The sequence below is a fragment of the Talpa occidentalis genome, unplaced genomic scaffold (assembly GCF_014898055.3).
Source record: "Talpa occidentalis isolate TD23 unplaced genomic scaffold, MPIMG_talOcc4v2.1 talOcc4.17, whole genome shotgun sequence".
NCBI classification, from domain to species: domain Eukaryota; kingdom Metazoa; phylum Chordata; class Mammalia; order Eulipotyphla; family Talpidae; genus Talpa; species Talpa occidentalis.
Window position 1 is genome coordinate 42,271,242 of NW_023601754.1, and position 18,638 is coordinate 42,289,879.

The 18,638-nt window shown below is 55.8% G+C and overlaps 1 protein-coding gene across 1 annotated transcript in view; it reads right to left on the minus strand.

Annotated features, from left to right (window-relative positions):
• Window positions 1-1,956: 1,956 nt before the first annotated feature.
• Window positions 1,957-18,638, minus strand: part of LOC119249356 (carcinoembryonic antigen-related cell adhesion molecule 8-like) — a 34,051-nt gene continuing 17,369 nt past the window's right edge. Inside the window, exons 6-15 of the mRNA XM_054697205.1 lie at window positions 18,228-18,482; window positions 15,435-15,546; window positions 14,446-14,498; window positions 14,131-14,162; window positions 13,732-13,773; window positions 11,984-12,459; window positions 6,064-7,100; window positions 5,104-5,494; window positions 4,522-4,639; window positions 1,957-3,146 (exon numbers count right to left, since the gene is read on the minus strand). Coding sequence (XP_054553180.1) covers window positions 12,157-12,459; window positions 13,732-13,773; window positions 14,131-14,162; window positions 14,446-14,498; window positions 15,435-15,546; window positions 18,228-18,482 — 797 coding nt within the window. The 3' untranslated portion in view covers window positions 1,957-3,146; window positions 4,522-4,639; window positions 5,104-5,494; window positions 6,064-7,100; window positions 11,984-12,156. The remainder of the gene's footprint in view (window positions 3,147-4,521; window positions 4,640-5,103; window positions 5,495-6,063; window positions 7,101-11,983; window positions 12,460-13,731; window positions 13,774-14,130; window positions 14,163-14,445; window positions 14,499-15,434; window positions 15,547-18,227; window positions 18,483-18,638) is intronic.

Below are 18,638 nucleotides of genomic sequence, written 5' to 3' on the forward strand. Positions count from 1 at the left end.
TAAATCAGAGTTGGAGACAATATTTGCAATACACATAATCTGACAGAGGGCTTATATTCAGATCAAAAAATTTACAGATCAAAAGGTAAAGACAAAAGCCAACAGAAAGGCAGAGGATGGACCAGGATGATCTAAGTGGGCCTCCCTTTCTCTCTATTCCTAATTCCCAGTTGCCTGTGCCTTCTGAGGCCCTAAGACCCGTAGATGAATAAACCACCCTCTGTGCTGCAGGTGCGGGAAGCCAAGGAGGGCTTTCTGCCTGTCCCCTGTCAGACCTCAGAACTCAAATCTTAAAGAACGAGGCCTGGAGAGCAGCGGGCTCTGGTTAGAGCCCACCCTTAGGAAATCGGGGACCTCCTCAACCACTATCTACTTAGTTCCTGCACGTGCGCACGACGTCTCCTCGAGCTCCGGATTCCAGAGAATAGTTGACTGGGTGGCCAAGCTCTTTTCCCCGAGGTCTGGAGAGAACAGTGGTGGAGTGGGGCAGGCAAGTCTGGTTAATGGTCACCCTTGCTCCGGCCTGGGGAACCTGCGCACGTACTGAGTGGCCGCTCCGGGATGAGCAAGCCCGCGCCCAAGACCTGCACCCGGGGAGATTCTGGAACCGCATCGGGCACCGCTATCCAGAACATTCCTTTCCAGATCCCTTCATGGCAAGCTCCGCGGCAGCGCTTAGACATATATTTAAAGTAAATCCTTAAGTGTTAATTTCGCGACGGCAAAAAAAGGCGCACTCCCCGGGCCCGCTCTGGGCGTCCCCGCAGGAAGCCCTGGCGCGGACACTGCCCCGCCCGCCCCGCAGCCGCACTCCCGGCGCGCGGGGAGCTTCCCAGGAGCAGCCGCCGAGCCCCGCCGCGGGGCCCGCAGCCGCCCGGGGAGGAAGGCGGCCGTGCGCTCGCCCCTCCGCCGAGCACACCGCGGGCCCGCGCGCTCCGGCCACTCACCCGTGGGGCGCGGCGGGCGGGGCGGGCGGGCATCTCCTCACGGCGCGAGGACGGGCTGCCCCGCCGGCCCCACCCGCCCACGCCCGTCCTGCTGCCCCACAGCCACGGCCGCGTCGCTGCTGACTCGCGAGCAGGCGAGGACGCGCGGGAGGGCGGCGGGGCGCGGCACTGACACCCCGAAAGGAAGCGGGGAGACGCGCGCCGCCCGTCGGAGGCGGAAGCGGCTACTAGGCCCCGGACGGCCGTTCCCAGAATCCCCCGCGGGGCCCGCCGGGAACGGAAGTGCCGGAGCCTGCGCGGCGCCCCTGGACTACACTTCCCAGCATGCATGGGGAGGGCCCCGCGGCCCCGCCCCCGGCCCCTCTGGGTGGATGTGGCTTCTCTGAGCTGCAGCACTGCCCGGGAGGCCGGAGGACGCTGTCTGTGGTCCCTTCGTGGGGCAAGTGTTTGCGGCCACAAGGGGCTCCCGGACTACCCTCTCTGCAGGGCCACAGGGCAACCGTGAGAACAGTCCGTCTCCCTGGGCGAAAAGGTTTCGATAACTACCCTGAGTACCTGGAGTAAGTTTCCTGGAATCCTGGAAAATACTCCATAGAATCGTCGTTATGGAGCCGAAATGTCAAGGAAACACCAGATCTCTGGTGGACTTCATAGGGGCTAGGGAGGGGGAGGTGATCGGGTAAGACACTGTTCATGTACAGTAGATCTGCACACACATTGTCTATGGCCTAGACATAATTTCCCAGCCCAAGGACACGTCTGGAGGCGTGCAGGGAGCCAGTGCTCTCTGAACACCAGCCTCAGCACGCTGGGGTGAGCGTGAGGCCAAGTGTCCAGGAAGGCAATGAGGAGCTTCAGGGGCTGGACGTCACCGCTCCTGGCAGCAGTGAAGCCTGCTTACTGTTGAACTGTCGTTGTTCAATCCACTCTAAAAAGCCAGCTGGAAATGAAATGCGAAGGTGGTTTCGTAAGGGTGCTTAAAACCGTCCCCTCCTCCCCCACCCCCCAACTTCACTGGCATTCGGCGGTGACAGGTGGCCTGAACTCCAGTCTTCTGGTTACAGACTGAGTGTGCCTGACACACTAGCACACGAGCCAGCTCTAACTATTGTGTCTCCTTCCTTGTATGATTTCTTCACACATCCTCCGGTTACCATTTACCTATTTATCACTTCCAGCCAACCAAATCATGGCTCAGACTTTTGTTCTGGACTCTCACATAACTCTCACTTGCCAATTTAGGCCTTTGGGGTATGTTCTTTCCCTTTCCCCAGCTTCCTGAATGCGATGGCATCAGCGATGGCATTCACTGAGTGATAAGGATGGCCCTGACAAAGCAGGGCCATCAGGGGCAGACGCCTGACCCTATGAGGGGCTGAGAGTCCAGTGTGGGGAGTAGAGAAGAGGAGAATGTCGTAGAGATGACATGAGCATCAGGCGCGACTTGTGGGCCAGGCTGAGTGGTGTCAGCAGCCCTGGAGAGCCTGCAGGTACGTATTGGCTCGGTCGCCCTCTTGTGGACACAGAGGGAATTGCAGAAGGAAGAGTCACTGCCAAGTAGTTTGTCCTCAGATTATCTCAGGGGTTGACGTGTAATTTTACTCTAAACCTGCCCCACTCTTGAATTTTCAATATCCTGCAATCTACCCAAAGACATTTCCTCAGAGTAGTGCGCTTACACAGGTTGCTTTGTGTCACAGTAGGGGATCAGTTACCGCAATCAAGAAAGGAGTGGAGGGGCGGGGTGTGGACTGCTCTTGGTCCCCATCACATGGGGGAGTGAGGTGCGGTGGACATCAGTGCAGGAACTTGCCCCACACTCACGATGGTGAATTCAGGCTGCCCACAGCCGTTGGTCGTGAACAAAGATGAAGAACATGGCCTGGAGAGGTGTGTAACAGAACAAGGGCCCCTCAAATATTTCACATGGTAATCCTTGGAATCTGTGACTAAGTTTTGTGTGATAAAGGGAATTTACTGATGTCCTTATGATCATGTGATGGGAGATAATGGTGTTTTATTGACTGGGCCCAACAGAATCACAAAGGCCCTTTCTCATACATGACAGAGGGAGCAGGAGGGCAGGGCCAAGGAGGAGATGTGCTGGTGGAGACAGAGCAGAGACGTCATGGTGCTACGCCATGGCTGTGAAGAAGGAAGAGGGGCCCGAGCGTAGGAAAGCAGGCAGCGCCCCACAGCCTGAAAAGACAAGGAGACAGCTCTCTCCTAGGGCCCCAGAAAAGAGTCGTGTTGACACCTTGACGTGTGATTTGCTCCACCATTTGATCATTTGCTAAACAGTAATTGGAAAGCGATGAGAGAATTTTGTCTGATCCCATCGTGTTCATGTGGGATAAAGAGCAAATTAGAACTAAACTGTGATCTGAAAACTCAAAGGTCTCTTTCACTCATCATACCACTCAGGGTGCCAGCACATCCTCGCACACTGGGGTCCTGTGCCTTGGTGCTCAGACCAGCGTGTCTGTGGAATGTGGGCTCCCTGATCCAAGTGATTCTGCTGGGACCACCTAGGGGCCCTTGGGGAAGGATAAGAACTGCAGACAGGTGTGTGGAGGGGCTGCCGGGGAGATGGGGCAGAGGCACAGGGGCCGGGTGGAGGGAGCGGTATTGCTGTCACCATGAGAGTCTGGGTGAGGGTTAGGTGGGGAGCCCTGCCACTCTGACCTGGGTAGTCATTTATGGGGAGGTGAGGAGAGGGCACAGCTTTGATTTAAGGACAGGGGACTTGGAGGGTCGCCCTTCCCAGAAGGATGTGGAAACTCCCTTCCTCCCCCAGTGCTGTTTAGGAGAGGAGGGCCCACAGAGGGGGCTCGGGGATGGTCTGAAGAAGCCACATCTGTTCTGGGCCTAAAGGGGAAGGACCCACAGCTGATGGGGGTTCAGGAGGAAGTTACTCCTGAAGGAGGAGGGATCTAGATGAATCTGACTGAGGTTTGCCTGAGCAGAGGGCCCAGGTATCCCTGAGTGTCCCTGAATGAGGTGCCCCTGCTGTGGGCTGACCACCCCCCTCAGGCCAGGAGCTGCTGAATGTGTCAGTGGCCTCACCCTTCTCCATCTGCCTGGACAAGAGGCACAAGCACTTCCCAGGCCCTGTCCTCCTGGCCGGCCCACCTCCTCCTGCCTCACATCTCAGGGGCTGGGCTCACCCCTCTCCCACCTGAGGGCATCTGACCCCACGCCACCTGTCCAGGCTCTTCCAACCCTGGTGTGTGACCTGGGCCAGGACACCCTCAGATATGAGGCTGCAAAGGCCCCTCAAGGGGAGGGTGGATTTAGCCAACAACAGGGGGGCTGCTATTTAGCCCTTTCCTGTTTCCCTTCTAGGGGTTTGCTGAAGGACAAGGACAGCACTGAGGGGGCCTTTCCTGAGCTCATGGATAGATGAGGAGGCTCTGAGGAGGCCCCAGGCCAGCAGCTAGTGAGGGAGGAAGGGATGGGGTGAGAGGGAACAGCCATGGGAGGTGGGAGGCCAGGGAGCCATGTCCAGAAAACAAGGATGGGGTGTCCTCCTCCTGGCCAGGGACAGGATCAGATGTGGGAAATGCCCTCATACCTGCCAGACCTTCTGAAAACCAGGACACACCCCAGGGAGGCTGCCGGCGCCATCCTGACCTCAATCCCAATTACGATGGCTGCGATGACCCATGCAGAGAGGCCTGTGGTGTCTCCTCCTGATGAAAGGAGAAGAGAAAGGGGAGATGAAGGTCATTTTGTGGGGAGACGAGGAGAGACATGTAGGGAAAGGGCCTGGTGAGGGGAAGGAAAGGTCACTGGTCTGTGTGAGGTTGTGTGTCGTCCTCAGAGTGTCCAGACGCCCCTCCCGGCTGCTGCATCCTTCTGCTCTCACAGCCGAGACCTTGCACTTGCTGCACCCCTCACATTCTCCCACACGCAGCCGTACAGCTTCCCGCCATTTTCCCTTAAAGCCTCTCCTCTCACACTCTGCTTGTCCCACTTCCCTGTCCTGTCACTGTGCACGGTCTCTGAGGGCAGAGCCCACCGTCACCTCGGTGCTGTCCTCCCCCCCGGCCCCAGGTCCAGACAGAAGCCCTCTGTCTCCTCTCAGGCCCTGTCCTTCCAAGGGGCCCAGACAGTCTCTGTTCTCCCATCCACATCAGGAATGACCCCCTCTCACCTGCCAGCAGGAGTCCCTGCCAGGGGACTCGCCGTCTGTGTCCATGGGCTGAGGGAGCCTCCATGGCGTGTGCCGCCGGCTCTGAGCTCCCTCTGAGAGAAGAGCTGGGGCTCCAGAAAGGCTCCCAAGAACGGCTGCTCCTGAGTGTCATTGCTGAGGTGCTTCCTCCTCTGGGCTAAGCTCGTCCCCTGGGGCTGGATCTCTTAGATTGATCAAGTGACCTGGGGGGTGAGTCTCTGCCTGGACCTTCCCTTTCCTCTGATTTTCCTCCCTATACCCCTCCTTCCCATTTCCTTTTGGCCTACATTTGGCTGCTTCAGAAACTCCTGTACTTCTTCCTTCTTCAACTTGCCCTTTTTCTTCTTTGAAGGAGGAAATTTATCATTTTTTCCTACAGAAAAAAATGAGCACACATTCAGCCCAGACAGGCGGTGAATTCTCTAGTCTTTGCCTTTTCCAGCGTGGCGATGCGAGCCACAGAATCTGGACCCTGGTAGTTGCCTCCCGAGTGAGGCCGGATCTCATTGTATTTGTCACTGTAATTGGTCCTGATTGCTCCACCAGCTTAGCCAGGGCTCCCTTGTCTTCCGAGTGAACCTCCGCTAAGGTGACGCTGGCACAAGTCTCCCTGTGGACCTCCCCTTGATCACGCCTCCGCGAACCCTAATACCCCGACACAAGGCAGCCGGAAGACGACGGCTCCGTGGGGTCCAGCTCACGTGCGATCACCGGCCGCTCGGCCAGCCTGTTCTCCAGCCCAGCGGTGACAGTAATAACGCTGCTTGCAACGCCCCAGGGAACAAACGGGGTGGCCTGAATGTGAGTCCTCACCTGTGTGCTGAAAAAAACTCGGGACAAGACCCAGGGGCAGGCACACAGAGGAAGGTTAAAAGGTTTATTCACAAGGGAAGTGAGGTGATGGGGAGGAGAGGAAAGGAGAGAAAAAGAGATACGTCCTACCGGCAACTTGTCTGAGCCGACACCCCAGGTGCGCGCTGTAGGCAGGCGAAACAAAGCGGGCGCAGGCCCCTCAGTAGGGTGTTCCAGAAAGCAGGGATGCTTCACCCCGCCCTTAGTTCCCAGCATGCCCCTTTCAGGACGTCGGCGTCAAGGCAGGGCCATGGCATGCTGGGAGTTGTAGTCCTTGGCGCCTGGACTCTCTTTGGCAGGGAGGTGTCGGTGGAGTTGCATTGTCAATGAACCCTTCTGCTCGTAGAACACACACCTTCCCCTCCGGACATAGTAACTTACTGGAGACACACTAGGACACATATTCCTGAAAATCTGAAATCATTCACCGAGTGAGTGGTATCACTCACGGTGTGGGTGGAGTTCATTCAGGACATACTATTCCCCCAACAGGACAGGTGGATGCTTTGGGGGGCCATCTCCTTTGCCAGCAGCTTTTCTCTCAGGCCCATCCAGCAACCCCTGCTTCTGCTCTTGCTTCGTCTCTGGTCTGTACTTGTGGGCCAGCTTAAGCTCTGGGGTAGCTGTTTGGGGTCTAAGGCCTGTGTGAACTTGTACACGGCTGAGGCACTTTCTTTCAGCTGCATATAGAGAATATCTGTGGCCACTGCAGCCTGATGGAGCCGGGCAGTTGACAAAAAAGGTGAGGTCCCTTTTGGTTTAGGGACCAGAACTGAGATGGGTCAGCCTCCCTGGGCGGGCTGCAGGGGCATAGTGGCTCTGTCGCCATTTTGTGGGTCACAGGCCTGGTCACTCCCCCGGGAGCACCCACATCTTGGTGCTCCATGGGCTTTGTCCAGGCTCATTCAGGGCTCAGAACAGGATATCTAGAAAACCAAGATGGACCGTAACCCTGGATCCAGTTTTTGGAACATTCCAGAGCTCAGATCTGGGTCAATTGTTGTCTTGACAGTCCCCCAGGTCTGGGCTCTCAATGTCACTAGGAAAACCTGGAGGTGGGTATCTGAAGCCACTTCTGTCCTGGGGTTGATCTGGCAGTAAATGTTTGTGTCAGGGTGTTGTGACTCCTGTAAGAGAAGGAAGAGGCCTCTGATCCCCTGGAACTTTACCTGAACATGTGCCAGATCTCCCAGGCTTTGAGCTCACCCTGGGCTGCTCAGCGGGTGCCTGGATATGCTGTGAAGGGTGTTCCTGCCCCCAGGTCACACCCTCCTCAAACAACTCAGGTTCCAAACTTCCTGCTATTTCCTGGCATCAAGCACAGGCAGAGGAGTGGCAGGGGCAGGGGGGCAGAAGCTGGGGTCCCCTGGATCTAGGGGACAGGACACTCATTATCCACACTCACCTGGTAGATAGGGGCAGCTGGCTTGGTGTTGGTTTGGGGGGCCTGGGAGAGCAGGAGTCAGGGAACAGGGAGGGTCACTTCCCATAGTGTGAATGGCTCTGCCTCCAGAGCAGCTGACTTCACCAGGAAACCATGATGCAGAGCTGGTCCTGGCTGCACCCCCACAGCTGCACCATGTTACCCCAGAACCCAGTACCCACCCTACTGCTGACTGGACACCAGAGTCCTCTCAGGCAGAAGGAGGGGTGCGGGGGGGTAATTCTTCCCTGAAGAAGGGTCCCTCTAACACACGGCACCTGTTCCTGGGTGATTAGGGGCGGGGAGTCTGCTGGGCAGCAGGGTTGAGCCCCACCCTGAGCCTGTGCAGAAGGTCCCCGGGCAGAATGGGTGGGTGGGCTTACTGAGGAGGCAGAGTAGCCTGAGGGAACAGAGCCTGGGAGCAAAGACAGGAGTTAGCACTAGTGTGTGTGGGGAACCTGGGCCCGTCCAACAGGGGGGCTGGTGTCCTGGACCCCCAAAACTAGGGGCAAAGGAGACTCTACCTGAGAGACCCTCTACCCATTTAGGGTCCAGTGAGAGCCAGGTGGAGACCCTGGACCCAGACATCACAAGTCAGGCTGACTGAGTGGTTTAAGAAAACTTTTCTAAACCCCAGGAGGAGAAAGTCAGAGAGCAGGGGTGACAGGCAGGAGTGGACACAGGACAGGGGTTGCTCCAGGGTCTCAAGTCTGTGTGACACTCACCAGGGGTGGGCGCTGGGGGATAGTGCTCTGGGAGGCTGTGCTTGTCGCTGGTTGGAGGAAAGGCCGGATTATTAGTGAGGGGAGGTGAGGAGAGGGCACAGCTTTGGTGTCAGGACTGGGGACAAGGAGGGTCCCCCTTCCCAGCTATGGAGACCCTCATCCTCTTAAGCACTGCTTAGAAAGGGAAGGCTCATGAGAGGGGAGCAGGAAAGGCCTGAGGAAGCCACATCTGTCCTGGGCCTGAGGGGAAGGACACGCAGGTGATGGAGGTTCAGGAGGAAGTTACCCCAGAAGGACCTGGGACCCAGGAGAGGAATCTGACTTGAGGGTTTGGCTGAGCAGAAGGTCAGGGCCTCAAAGGGACAGCAGGACCAGTGTGTGCTGGACATTCAGAGAGCCCAGGAGTGTGGGAGTCCAGGAATGAGAGCTGTGGAAAACCATGTCCCACTGGGCCACGAGAGGCTGAATGTGCCAGTGGCCTCACCCTTCTCCATCTGCCTGGACAAGAGGCACAAGACTTCCCAGGCCCTGTCCTCTTGGCTGGCCCACCTCCTCCTGCCTCACACCTCAGGGGCTGGGCTCATCCCTCTCCCACCTGAGGGCATCTGACCCCGCGCCACCTGTCCAGGCTCTTCCAACCCCATATGTGACTTGGGCCAGGACACTCAGATCTGAGGCTGCACAGGCCCCTCAAAGGGAGGGTGGATTAAGCAAAATAGGGGTGCTGCTACTGAGCCCTTTCCTGCCTCCCTGCTGGAAGGACAAGGACAGCACTGAGGGGGCCTTTCCTGAGCTTGTGGATAGATGAGGCGGCTCTGAGGAGGCCCCAGGCCAGCACCTGGTGAGCGAGGAGGGGGTGATGCGAGAGGGAACAGCCATGGGGAGGTGGAGGCCGTGGGAGCCACACTCACAAAACCAGGGCATTCGCCCTCCGTGGTGTCTACTGCCTGCTCTGTGCTCCCTCTGAGAGCGGAGCTGGGCTCCAGAGAGGCTGCTCCTGAGTGTCAGGGCTGAATTCCTCTTCATTCAGGGACACCCGGTCCTGAGAGCTGAGTCTCCTCCCTGCTCAGGAGCACTTTCCTGGTCACGGAGCCTGCATGCATGTGTGTGTGCGTGTGTGTGTGTGTGGGGGGGTATGCGTGTGTGTGTGTGTCTGCCCTGGGCGCTCCCTTTCCCCTCTCCTCATTCTCCTCCCTCTTCCCTTCCTCCTATTTCCAATGTCTACATTTGGCTCCGCCTCAAACTACTGTAGCCTCCGCCCTTTTCTTTTACCTTTTCAAAAACAGGTTTATGAGGAGAGGAGAAGGGAATAGTCCCCACATGGTCAAGGCGGGCAGGAGACTGCTGCCTCTCCCTGTTTCAGCTGTGACTGCTCAACTGACAAACATAGAAAGACACACACACTCACACACACACACTCTGAACATAGAAACACACACACACTCACACACACACACTCTGAACCACACTCTGACACACACTCACAAACACACCCACACTCTCACACTCACACAGACGCACTTACATAGACACACTGTTGGACAAGCATAAGCCTGGAGTGTATATGTCCAGGGCTCCCCCACAGCTCTGTGTCCAGGTTCGGAGCACCTCAAAACCCTCTCTTCTCCCTCTGCTTTTTCCTGTCAGAGCTGATGCTAGGGGCCTCCTCAGCAGCTCCTGTCACAGGCTGTCCCCTCTGTGTACAGAATCACCTGAGGAACTCACTAAAGATGGTGAATGCCCAGGTGACACCTATACAGGCTGATTCAGCAGCTGCCCAGGGAATGGGGTGCCCCACCAGGTTCCCTATGATGGCTGTGGGAGCCTCTGCCTGTCTTGTTTATAGGAAGGGGCTGCAGATTCTGGGAACATGCAGCCCCTGACCCAGCAAGTGAGGGGGGAACCTGAGCATCTGTGTCTCCCCAGCTCTCAGGTGATGCTGGTCATCCTGGCTTGCAGAGCCCACTTTCCAGAGCAAGGCTGATGGGGACCCCGTGCCTGAGAGACTCCTGCCCCATTGTGCCTGTGCTGTGTCCTGTCCTGGGGTCTACAACACCAGGCTTAGATCGGGGTCATGACCTTGGGTGACAGTCCTTGGTCACAGCATGCCCAGGTGGGGATGAGTCTTCCCGGTGCCTCAAGTGCTCTGGGTTGTGGCATTTCATTCTCAGTAGGGGGGTCCTGAAAAGAGTTGAGGAGCTAGAAAGGGGTACAAGTGAACCACCTGGCGAGGAGCCATCCTCACCCCCATGAGGATGAGCTCAGGTCAGAAACTCTGAACCTGGGTGTTCCAGAAGGAGCAGCAGCTCCTGGAGGGGGTAACTGCATCTCACGTGTCCTGCGAGGAGCGACCTGTGGTGGATGGTCAGTGGGGCCTGGGCCCTCATGGTCTGCAGGGACAGTCTAGACTCCTGTCCCCAGAGTCTGACATATAAGCTGTGTCCCAGAGGATTGTCCACCTTCTCCCTGACTGTCCTGGGGCTCTGTCCTCCACCATCTCACTCTCCTGGGGTCACCCGCCTCTCCTGTAGTGGTGCAGGGAGGGAGTGGGAGCTATACAGGGACCCCAAGGCCAGCTCTCAGAGCCCAGGAGGGGTGATTTGGATGGAGCATGGTGCTCAGGCCAGGGGACTCACCCTGACTTACTCAGTGGAGGGACTGGCCCAGCCCTCCCAGAGCTGACATCACCTGGATCTGTGTCAAGCTTTTAGGGCTGGTTAGAGTCCTCTGAGAAAGGAGACAGGAGAGGCCGTGTGAGCAGGGTGTAAGTTCTCCCTGCTGACAGGTGGGGACCAGTGTCCACATCTCAGGAGCTCACCATTGGCCCAGTGCACTCTGTAGAGCTCTGTCCCTACCTGATGACTTGACTCAGGTCCCAAGTCTGGGGAGACCATTGGACCCGGGGCTACCCCTGGAGGTGCCGGGTCCAGGTGTCTCACACACTGGCTCTGATATCTGGGGTCAGGTGTCAGGGGTGTCTGCTCCACCAGGTCTATCTATCAAGAGTAGGGTCCTGGAACATTGCCCCTGGTCACCCCATGGCTCAGCCCTGGGTCCCCACGGAGAACAGGCTGATGTGTCCCTGCACTTGAGAAGGAGCCAGCACTGAGTCATGGTTACAGAGCAACTAGTCAGTGATGGTGGAGGGGGTGAAGGAAGGGCCCCGTGTGGTTGTAGCTCATAGTGGAGCCCCCAGCGACGTGTTCTGATCTCCAGGACTGTGTGTAGAGCAGAGTGGGTCAGTTACAGATGGAGGAGGGCGTGAGGGAGGAGACCATGGACACTCACGGGAAGATGCCTGACTGCATGAGGAACTGAGAGTCCTGTGTGGGGAGTGGAGAGCAAGGAGGTCTGTGGCTGAATGCTGAGGGTCGGACCTGGAAACGTGGGTAAGGCAGACAAGTGCCAGCCCTCCTGGGAGGCTGCAGGAGCGCAGGGCTCTTTCGCCATCTTGTGGCCACAGGGGGTAGTGCAGCAGTTGTGTTCGGCTTCTCACTTGTGGCAAGGACAGGCTTATTAGGAAAAGGAGAAAGCAGAAGAGTTGCCCCTGCACAGTCACAGCACATTGCTGCCCCGTCTCTTTGTTCAACACACTCTGGGCAATTTCCCAAGCATCACACCTCCTGCAGAAGCTCCGCCCTGTCCCAGCTCAGGAGTCCCTGTGACCCCCCAGTCATCCCCGTCTCCCTCAGTGAGTGATCCAGCCTCAGATCTGCAGGAATATGTGTCCGAGTGTGCCCAGTAAGTTACTGTGACCGGAGGGGATGGTGTGTATTTCAGGGAGCAGAGCGGAGCACTGACAATGCAAAGTGCACCCTCATTCCCCTCGCCTGGTCTGTTTGGGGACACTCACAGCACACACCTGTCCCCAACCAGGGGCGGCTCTCCTGGGCCTCAGATGTTGATGTGACTTCACACTCACACTCCTCTCTCGAAGTGAAGAGTTTCACTTGGAGATTAGTGCAGGTCAGGAAGTGTGATGAGGGGGCTTTGCCCACTAGGATGCAGTTGACTGTCTGGTGTCATTTCTGGTTGTCACAGTTGGGGGGGCATCCTCCTGGCAGTTAGGGGTTCAGGTCCCCATGGTGCTAACAGCCTGCATTGTGCAGATGCCCCAGCCAGGAGGAGCAGACCCATGTCAGTGGTAAGGAGGTTGAGTCCAGCTTCGCCCTCCCCCAGCTTCTCAGGAGGGGCCCCCGCAGCCGCTGCTCCCTGTCTCTGCAGACCTTTCCTCCGCCAGTCCCTCCTGCTCCTGCTTCTCTCTTCCAACCCTGGTGAGCTTGATCTTCTACCAGATCCGCCCTCACCTCTCCTCTCCTGTCCCTTCAGCTCTTCATCCTGCGGGAAGAGTATGGGGTGGGGGGCTCTTACCCCCTCATGAGGTCGAGATACATTTTCCATCACCTAATGCAGGGGCCACTTGTGCACTGGGCCAAGGAGTCCTCATGGAGGTGGGGGCCCTGGCCTTGGCCCTGGGCAGTAGGACAGCCGGTGCCCTCCATGGGGACAGTACTGTGTGAGCTCAGCTTCATGAGCATCGTCCCTTCTCATCAACACTCCCTGTCACCCCATCTATTTCTGGGGAACAGACATACATTTGGCAATACTTCGGAGATATTACTTTTTCCCTGTGAGGCCCAGGAGAGATGGACCAAGTGTGGGTGAATATGTGCAGAGAAATCCTATGTGGAGGCAGAGCAAATGGGGGAGGCTCCCTCGTGGGAGCCCAGCCTCGTGGGGTGGTCCCCAGTGGGTCACAGGCCTGGTCACTTCCCAGAAACTTCCCACCCCCTGGTGCTAAATGGCCTTTGCTCTGGTTCATTCAGGGCTCAAAACAATGTACTGGGGTCTCCAGAAAACAGAGGAGCCCCAAACCTGATCCAGTTTTCAGAAGATCCCAGAGCTCAGATCTGGGTCAGTTTTAGCATATATATATATATATATATATATATATATATATATATATATATATATTTAAAAAGCAGGTTTATTACAAAAAGGGTTAAAAAAGTAAAGTATACTTGCATAGACACAAGTGGGCAGGAAGAGCCCCCCCAGAAAGCATAGGTTTGCTAAGAGAGGCCTGCATGGTTGCAGGCAGGTGGCCTTGACTGGTCACGGGCAGGTAGTAAGGCTGCTGCCCTGCAGAGGGAGAGAGTTGGTGGAAAGAGGCACCTTCATAGTCACAGGTGGGCAGTGGGATGCTGCCAGTTCTAGCTCTTGACACCTCCAAAGTCTCAGGTCTCAGAGCCTCTAGCAAGACCTGAAGGCGAGGTTCTCAGAAGGAACTAAGAAGCCACTTCTGTCAAGGGGTTCAACCGGCAGTAGATGTTTGTGTCGGGCTGTAGTAACTCCCGTAAGAGAAGGAAAAGGCCTCTGAGCCTCCAAAACCTCAGAACCTGTGTTGCATCTTCCAGAACCCGGGTAACCTCATCTTATGTGGGGCTGGCTGTTCCTGGAGGGCTCTGCTACCAGGCCCCTACATCTCCAAGCACCCTCTTGTACATTTTCCCTGCTTGTTCCTCATGTCAAAGCATAGCCAGGCCAGTTGTGGGCAGAAGCTGGGCTCCCCTGGGCCTGGGGGACAGGATGCGCATCGCCCACACTCACCTGGTAGATGGGAACAGCTGGCTCTGTGTCAGGCAGGGGGACCTGGGCAGGGGGAGAGAGCAGGTGTTAGGGCATGGCGAGGGAGGGTCACTTGCCATAGAGTGACTTTACTAGGCAACCCTGAACCCCAGTGCTCGTCCTGATTGTACCCCCCACACTTGTGTTACCCAGGACCCTGATGAGTTAGTCCCAGCCCCCACTTGCTGCTGATTGGACTCCAGGGTCCCATTAGGCTGAATAAGGGGAGCAGAGAGGAGTCACTCTTCTCTGAAGATGGGTTCAGTGCAGCCCAGGTGCTGGCCCCAGCCAATGGGTGTAGGGAATCTTCCTGCAGCAGGGCTGAGCCCTACCCTGAGCCCGGGCAGCAGGACCCTGGGCAGAAGGGATGGGTGGGCTTACCGAGGAGGCGGAGTGGCCTGAGCGGGCAGAGCCTGGGAGCAGAGACAGGAGTTAGCACGAGTAGGGGAGGAGCCTGGGCCTGTCCAGGAGCAAGGCTGGTGTCCTGGACCCCCAATAATAGGTAGGAGAGAGACTCTACCATTTAGGGTCCCTTGAGACCCAGGTGGAGACCCACAACCCACACATCACAAGTGCTGAGTGTTTTATGAAAACATTTCTGAGCCTCAGGAGGAAACAGTCAGGGAGCAGGAGTGACAGGCAGGAGCAGACACAGGACAGGGGCTCTCCAGGGTCTTGAGTCTGTGTGACACTCACCAGGGGTGGGTGCTGGGGTCCGGCGCTCTGGGAGGCCTCGCTTGTCGCTGGTCCTAGGAAAGGCCAGATTATTAGTGAGGGGAGGTGGGGGAGGGCACAGCTTTGGTGTCAGGACAGGGGATTTGGAGGGTCCCCCTTCCCAGAAAGGGTTTGGGGATATGTTCCTCCTGTTCTAAGAGAGGAGGGCCATAATAAGGGTACAGGAAGGCTAAGAACACTTATCTGTCCTGGCCCAGAGGCAAGGACCTGCAGCTAATGGGGGTTCAGGAGTAAGTTACCCCAGAAAGAGGAGGGACTCAGGAGAGGAATCAGACTGAGGTTTGCCTGAGCGGGTCAGTGCCTCAGAGGGACAGCAGGGCCAGTGTGTGCAGGAAATTCAGGGTCCCCAGGTATGTGGGTCTCCCTGAATGAGGTCCCCTTGCTGTGGGCCGATCCTCACAGTCCGGGAGAGGCTGAATGTAACAGTGGCCTCACCCTGTCCATCTGCCTGGACAAGAGGCACAAGCTCACCCCAGGCCTGCCCTCCTGGCCGCCTCACCACCTCCTCTCTCACACCTCAGGGACTGGGCTCACCCCTCTCCCACCTGTGGGCATCTGACTTGACCCTGCCTGTCTAAGCTCTTCTGCCTCATGTGTTTGACCTGGTATAAGACACCCATAGATTTGAGGCTGCACAGGCCCCTCCTAGGGAGAGTAATTTAGCGAACAACAGTGGGTGGTGCTACTGAGTCCTTCCTACCTCCCTGCTGGGGGTTTGTGAGGGACAAGGACAGCACTGAGGGGGCCTTCCCTGAGCTCATGGATAGCTGAGGAGGCTGTGAGGAGGCCCCAGGCCAGCAGCTGGTGAGGGAGGATCTGGATGGGGTGAGAGGGAACAGCCATGGACAGGTGGAGGCCCTGGGAGCCATGCCGAGAAATCAAGGACGAGGTGTCCTCCTCCTGGCCTGAGACAGGATCAGATGTGGGAAATGTCCTCGTACTTCCCAGACCTTTTGCAAACCAAGACAATAGCCAGGGCGGCTGCCAGCACCACCCCTGCCAGGACCCCGATGACGATGGCTGCAATGGCCCCCGCAGAGAGGCCTGTGGTGTCTTCTTCCGCTGAAAGGAGAAGAGAAAGGGGACATGAGCCCAGGGCCATTCTAGTGGCACCATGAGGAGCCTGACAGGAAGGGCCTGGCGAGGGGAAGGAAAGGTCACTGGTCTGTGTGAGGTTGTGTCTCCAGACGCCCCTCCCGGCTGCTGCATCCTTCTGCTCTCACAGCCGAGACCTTGCACTTGCTGCACCCCTCACATTCTCCCACACGCAGCTGTACTGCTTCCCGCCATTTTCCTCAAGGCCTCTCTTCTCACACTCTGCTCTTCCCTCTTCCCTGTCCCGTCACTGTGGGTGGTCTCTGAGGGCAGAGCCCACCGTCACCTCAGCACTGACGAGGAATAGTAATATGAGCTGATGTGTCCTGGTCGGCCTGTGCCAGGCTCATGGAAGAACTTTCCATTCCTTCACCTGGCCCTCCTTCCAGGAGGGAGAGGGTGTCATCCCCACGCTGCATAATCAGAACCTGAGAGAAATGCTGAAATAGTACAGGGGTCACAGAGCAGAAGAGATAAAACCAAACTGCAACCAAATTCTGCTGGTACATCAGTGAATAAAAATAAAGTTAATGAACATAAATCCTCATTGACACCCTCCCTAAAACCTTGATATTTTGAGTAAGACATTTATTTCACTGACTCCTAATCACCACTCTCAAGACAGCCTGAGATCCAGTTCTTGTATTTCAGTTTGGCAGATGGGGAAACTGAGGCTCAGGAGGTTGAGCCTTGCCCGAGGTCAGACAGCTGGGTCATCAGACCAGCAAGACTGGCCTAATTCTGGTGCTTCCCCATGTTGCCCCACAGGCTCTGAGGAGGCATCCACTCAAGGCTCCTCCATTTCACACCCCTTCCCCCCATTAATGAGACATATAAGGATGAAGTAGGAGATGTGGAGGGTCACTCCCCCTTCACAGTGAGGGTGAGGGGGTCACTTCTGATGAACTGACCAGGTTGGAGACCTCACACTGATACTCCCCGGCATCCTCCCTCCTGACAGGGCTGATGGTGAAGGAGCTCCTGTCCTGGGACAGCATCATCCTGTCTGTGAGCCACAGACATTGTTATTGAGCAGCCACAGGGTAGAGATCTCAGTGTCTCTTGTGAGGCTGGTGAGGACCACGAGGTCCTTGTGTTCAGTGACTGTGGTGTTGCTGGCTTGGATGGAGGGCAGGGCCACTGGCTCTGTAGAGAAGCAGCAGAGGTGACTGAGTGCGAGTGGGTTTGGGGCCTGGGCTATACTCCCTCCTCAGATCTCAGCCCTTCACAGGCCACAGAGCACCTGCATAATTCCAGAGACTGGACCTGGCCTCTGCAAGATCCAGTGTCTGTGTTCAAGTGATGACATCTAAGGTGAAGGTGACACCTGCCCTCTGACCCCAGTTGACCCCAGGGTGATATCAGACTTGTACCCTTGGGCATCTCTGCATTATTGGCAGAAGGAATTCCTTCTGAGCTCAAATTCTTCATTCAGAAGAACTTTTTCTCCTGGACTCTGTGTAACTTCCAGAAATTTAATAACCTTGAAAGGTGAGGTCCCCTTCCTCTTATAAACTGTATGTTGGAGGATGGATGCCTGACTTTTGCTTCCTCATTTGCATAGGAACAATCTAGAGAAGGGGTTACAGATTTCACAAGGCTGCACCCTGAGAACAGAAGGAAACTATTACAACATAAGAAAGACCTAGAGGAAAGGCCCTCGACATCACCTTCATGCTGATACTCTAAGTTTAGCCCCTAAGATGAGGAAGAAGGCAGGGTGCACTTCCCCACCCCCATCAGCACAGGACTGATGTGTAATGTCCATGCCTGGACCATCAGGCAGGAAAAAGAACAACAGACATTGCCCTGGGCAGGAGAAGTGCAGTTCGGTTTGTTTGCAGATGGTGTGAACTTAAATATAGAAATACTTAAAGGTTGTACAAAAATGATGAGAACTAAAAATCAAATTAGGAGGGTTACAGTGTACAAAATCAGCATACTAGTAATGAACTCTCTGACACGGAAATCAATAGAACAGTTCCACTTACATTAATATCAGAGATCAAATACTAAGGGATTAACCTAAGCAATGAGTGACAGACTCTTCCATAGAGGTATGAAAAGCAGTGAAAGCAGGTAATTGGTCAAACAGGCAAGCTGAGAGGACTTAAAGCAGACAAAGTAATGGAAAGGGCATCTTTGTTGATGTGTCAGGAGACTTAACATCGTGAAGATGACAATACAATGCAGAGAGACCCCACATTCAGAGCAGTTCCTGTACAATCCTTGTGATGTATTTTGCAGAAATAAAATTTCCAAAAATGGTAATAAATTTTGACCCTTGTTTCACACCATGAAATTAACTTCATATGGATTAAAGAGCTACATAGTGTCAAAATTGTCAATGTTCTAGAAGAAAAGAGAGGAAAATGTCTTATATTAGATTTACCAATGGTTTGTTACATATGATAAAAAAATTCAGACTAAGAATCAGAATACACAAAAACTCCTGTAATTCAACAACAAATAGAAAATTGACCGAGGGGACACTTCCTCCTGTGTCATCTGCAAAGCCCTGTCCTATTCATGGGGCTCTGGGGTTGAGCTAAGCCTTTCCCACTCCAGGATGGACCTTCATCTGCCAAATGACAAATCGGAGAGCAAGGGTGGGGCTCAGTCCGCAGATGGTCCAGGCAATCACTTACCAAGGACTGTGATGATCTTGAATGTGGTCATATTGAGGCCAGTGGCCTTGTTGTGGGCCAGGCAGGTGTAGGATCCATTGTTACGCTGAGTGATGTTGGGCATAAAGAGCACCTGTGTGGATTGCTGGGGCCTCCCATTGATCAGCCAGGAATAGTGTGCAGGCGGGTTAGAGGCTGCGTGGCAGGAAAGGTTGAGGTTTGCCCCTGCACGGTAGTAAGGGTCTGAGGGGAAGATGGTCGGGGTGTCCGGGCCATCTGGGCAGAGAACAAAGTGACACGTGATGGCATCAGAGGGAGGAGGCGCCTGGGCTGTTCAAGGGCCACAGTGTCCCTCTGAACGGGACTCTCCTTGTTTGAAATGGCCCCACCACCACCCCCGACTACTGCTCCTGTGTCTGAGATGCTCCCCTG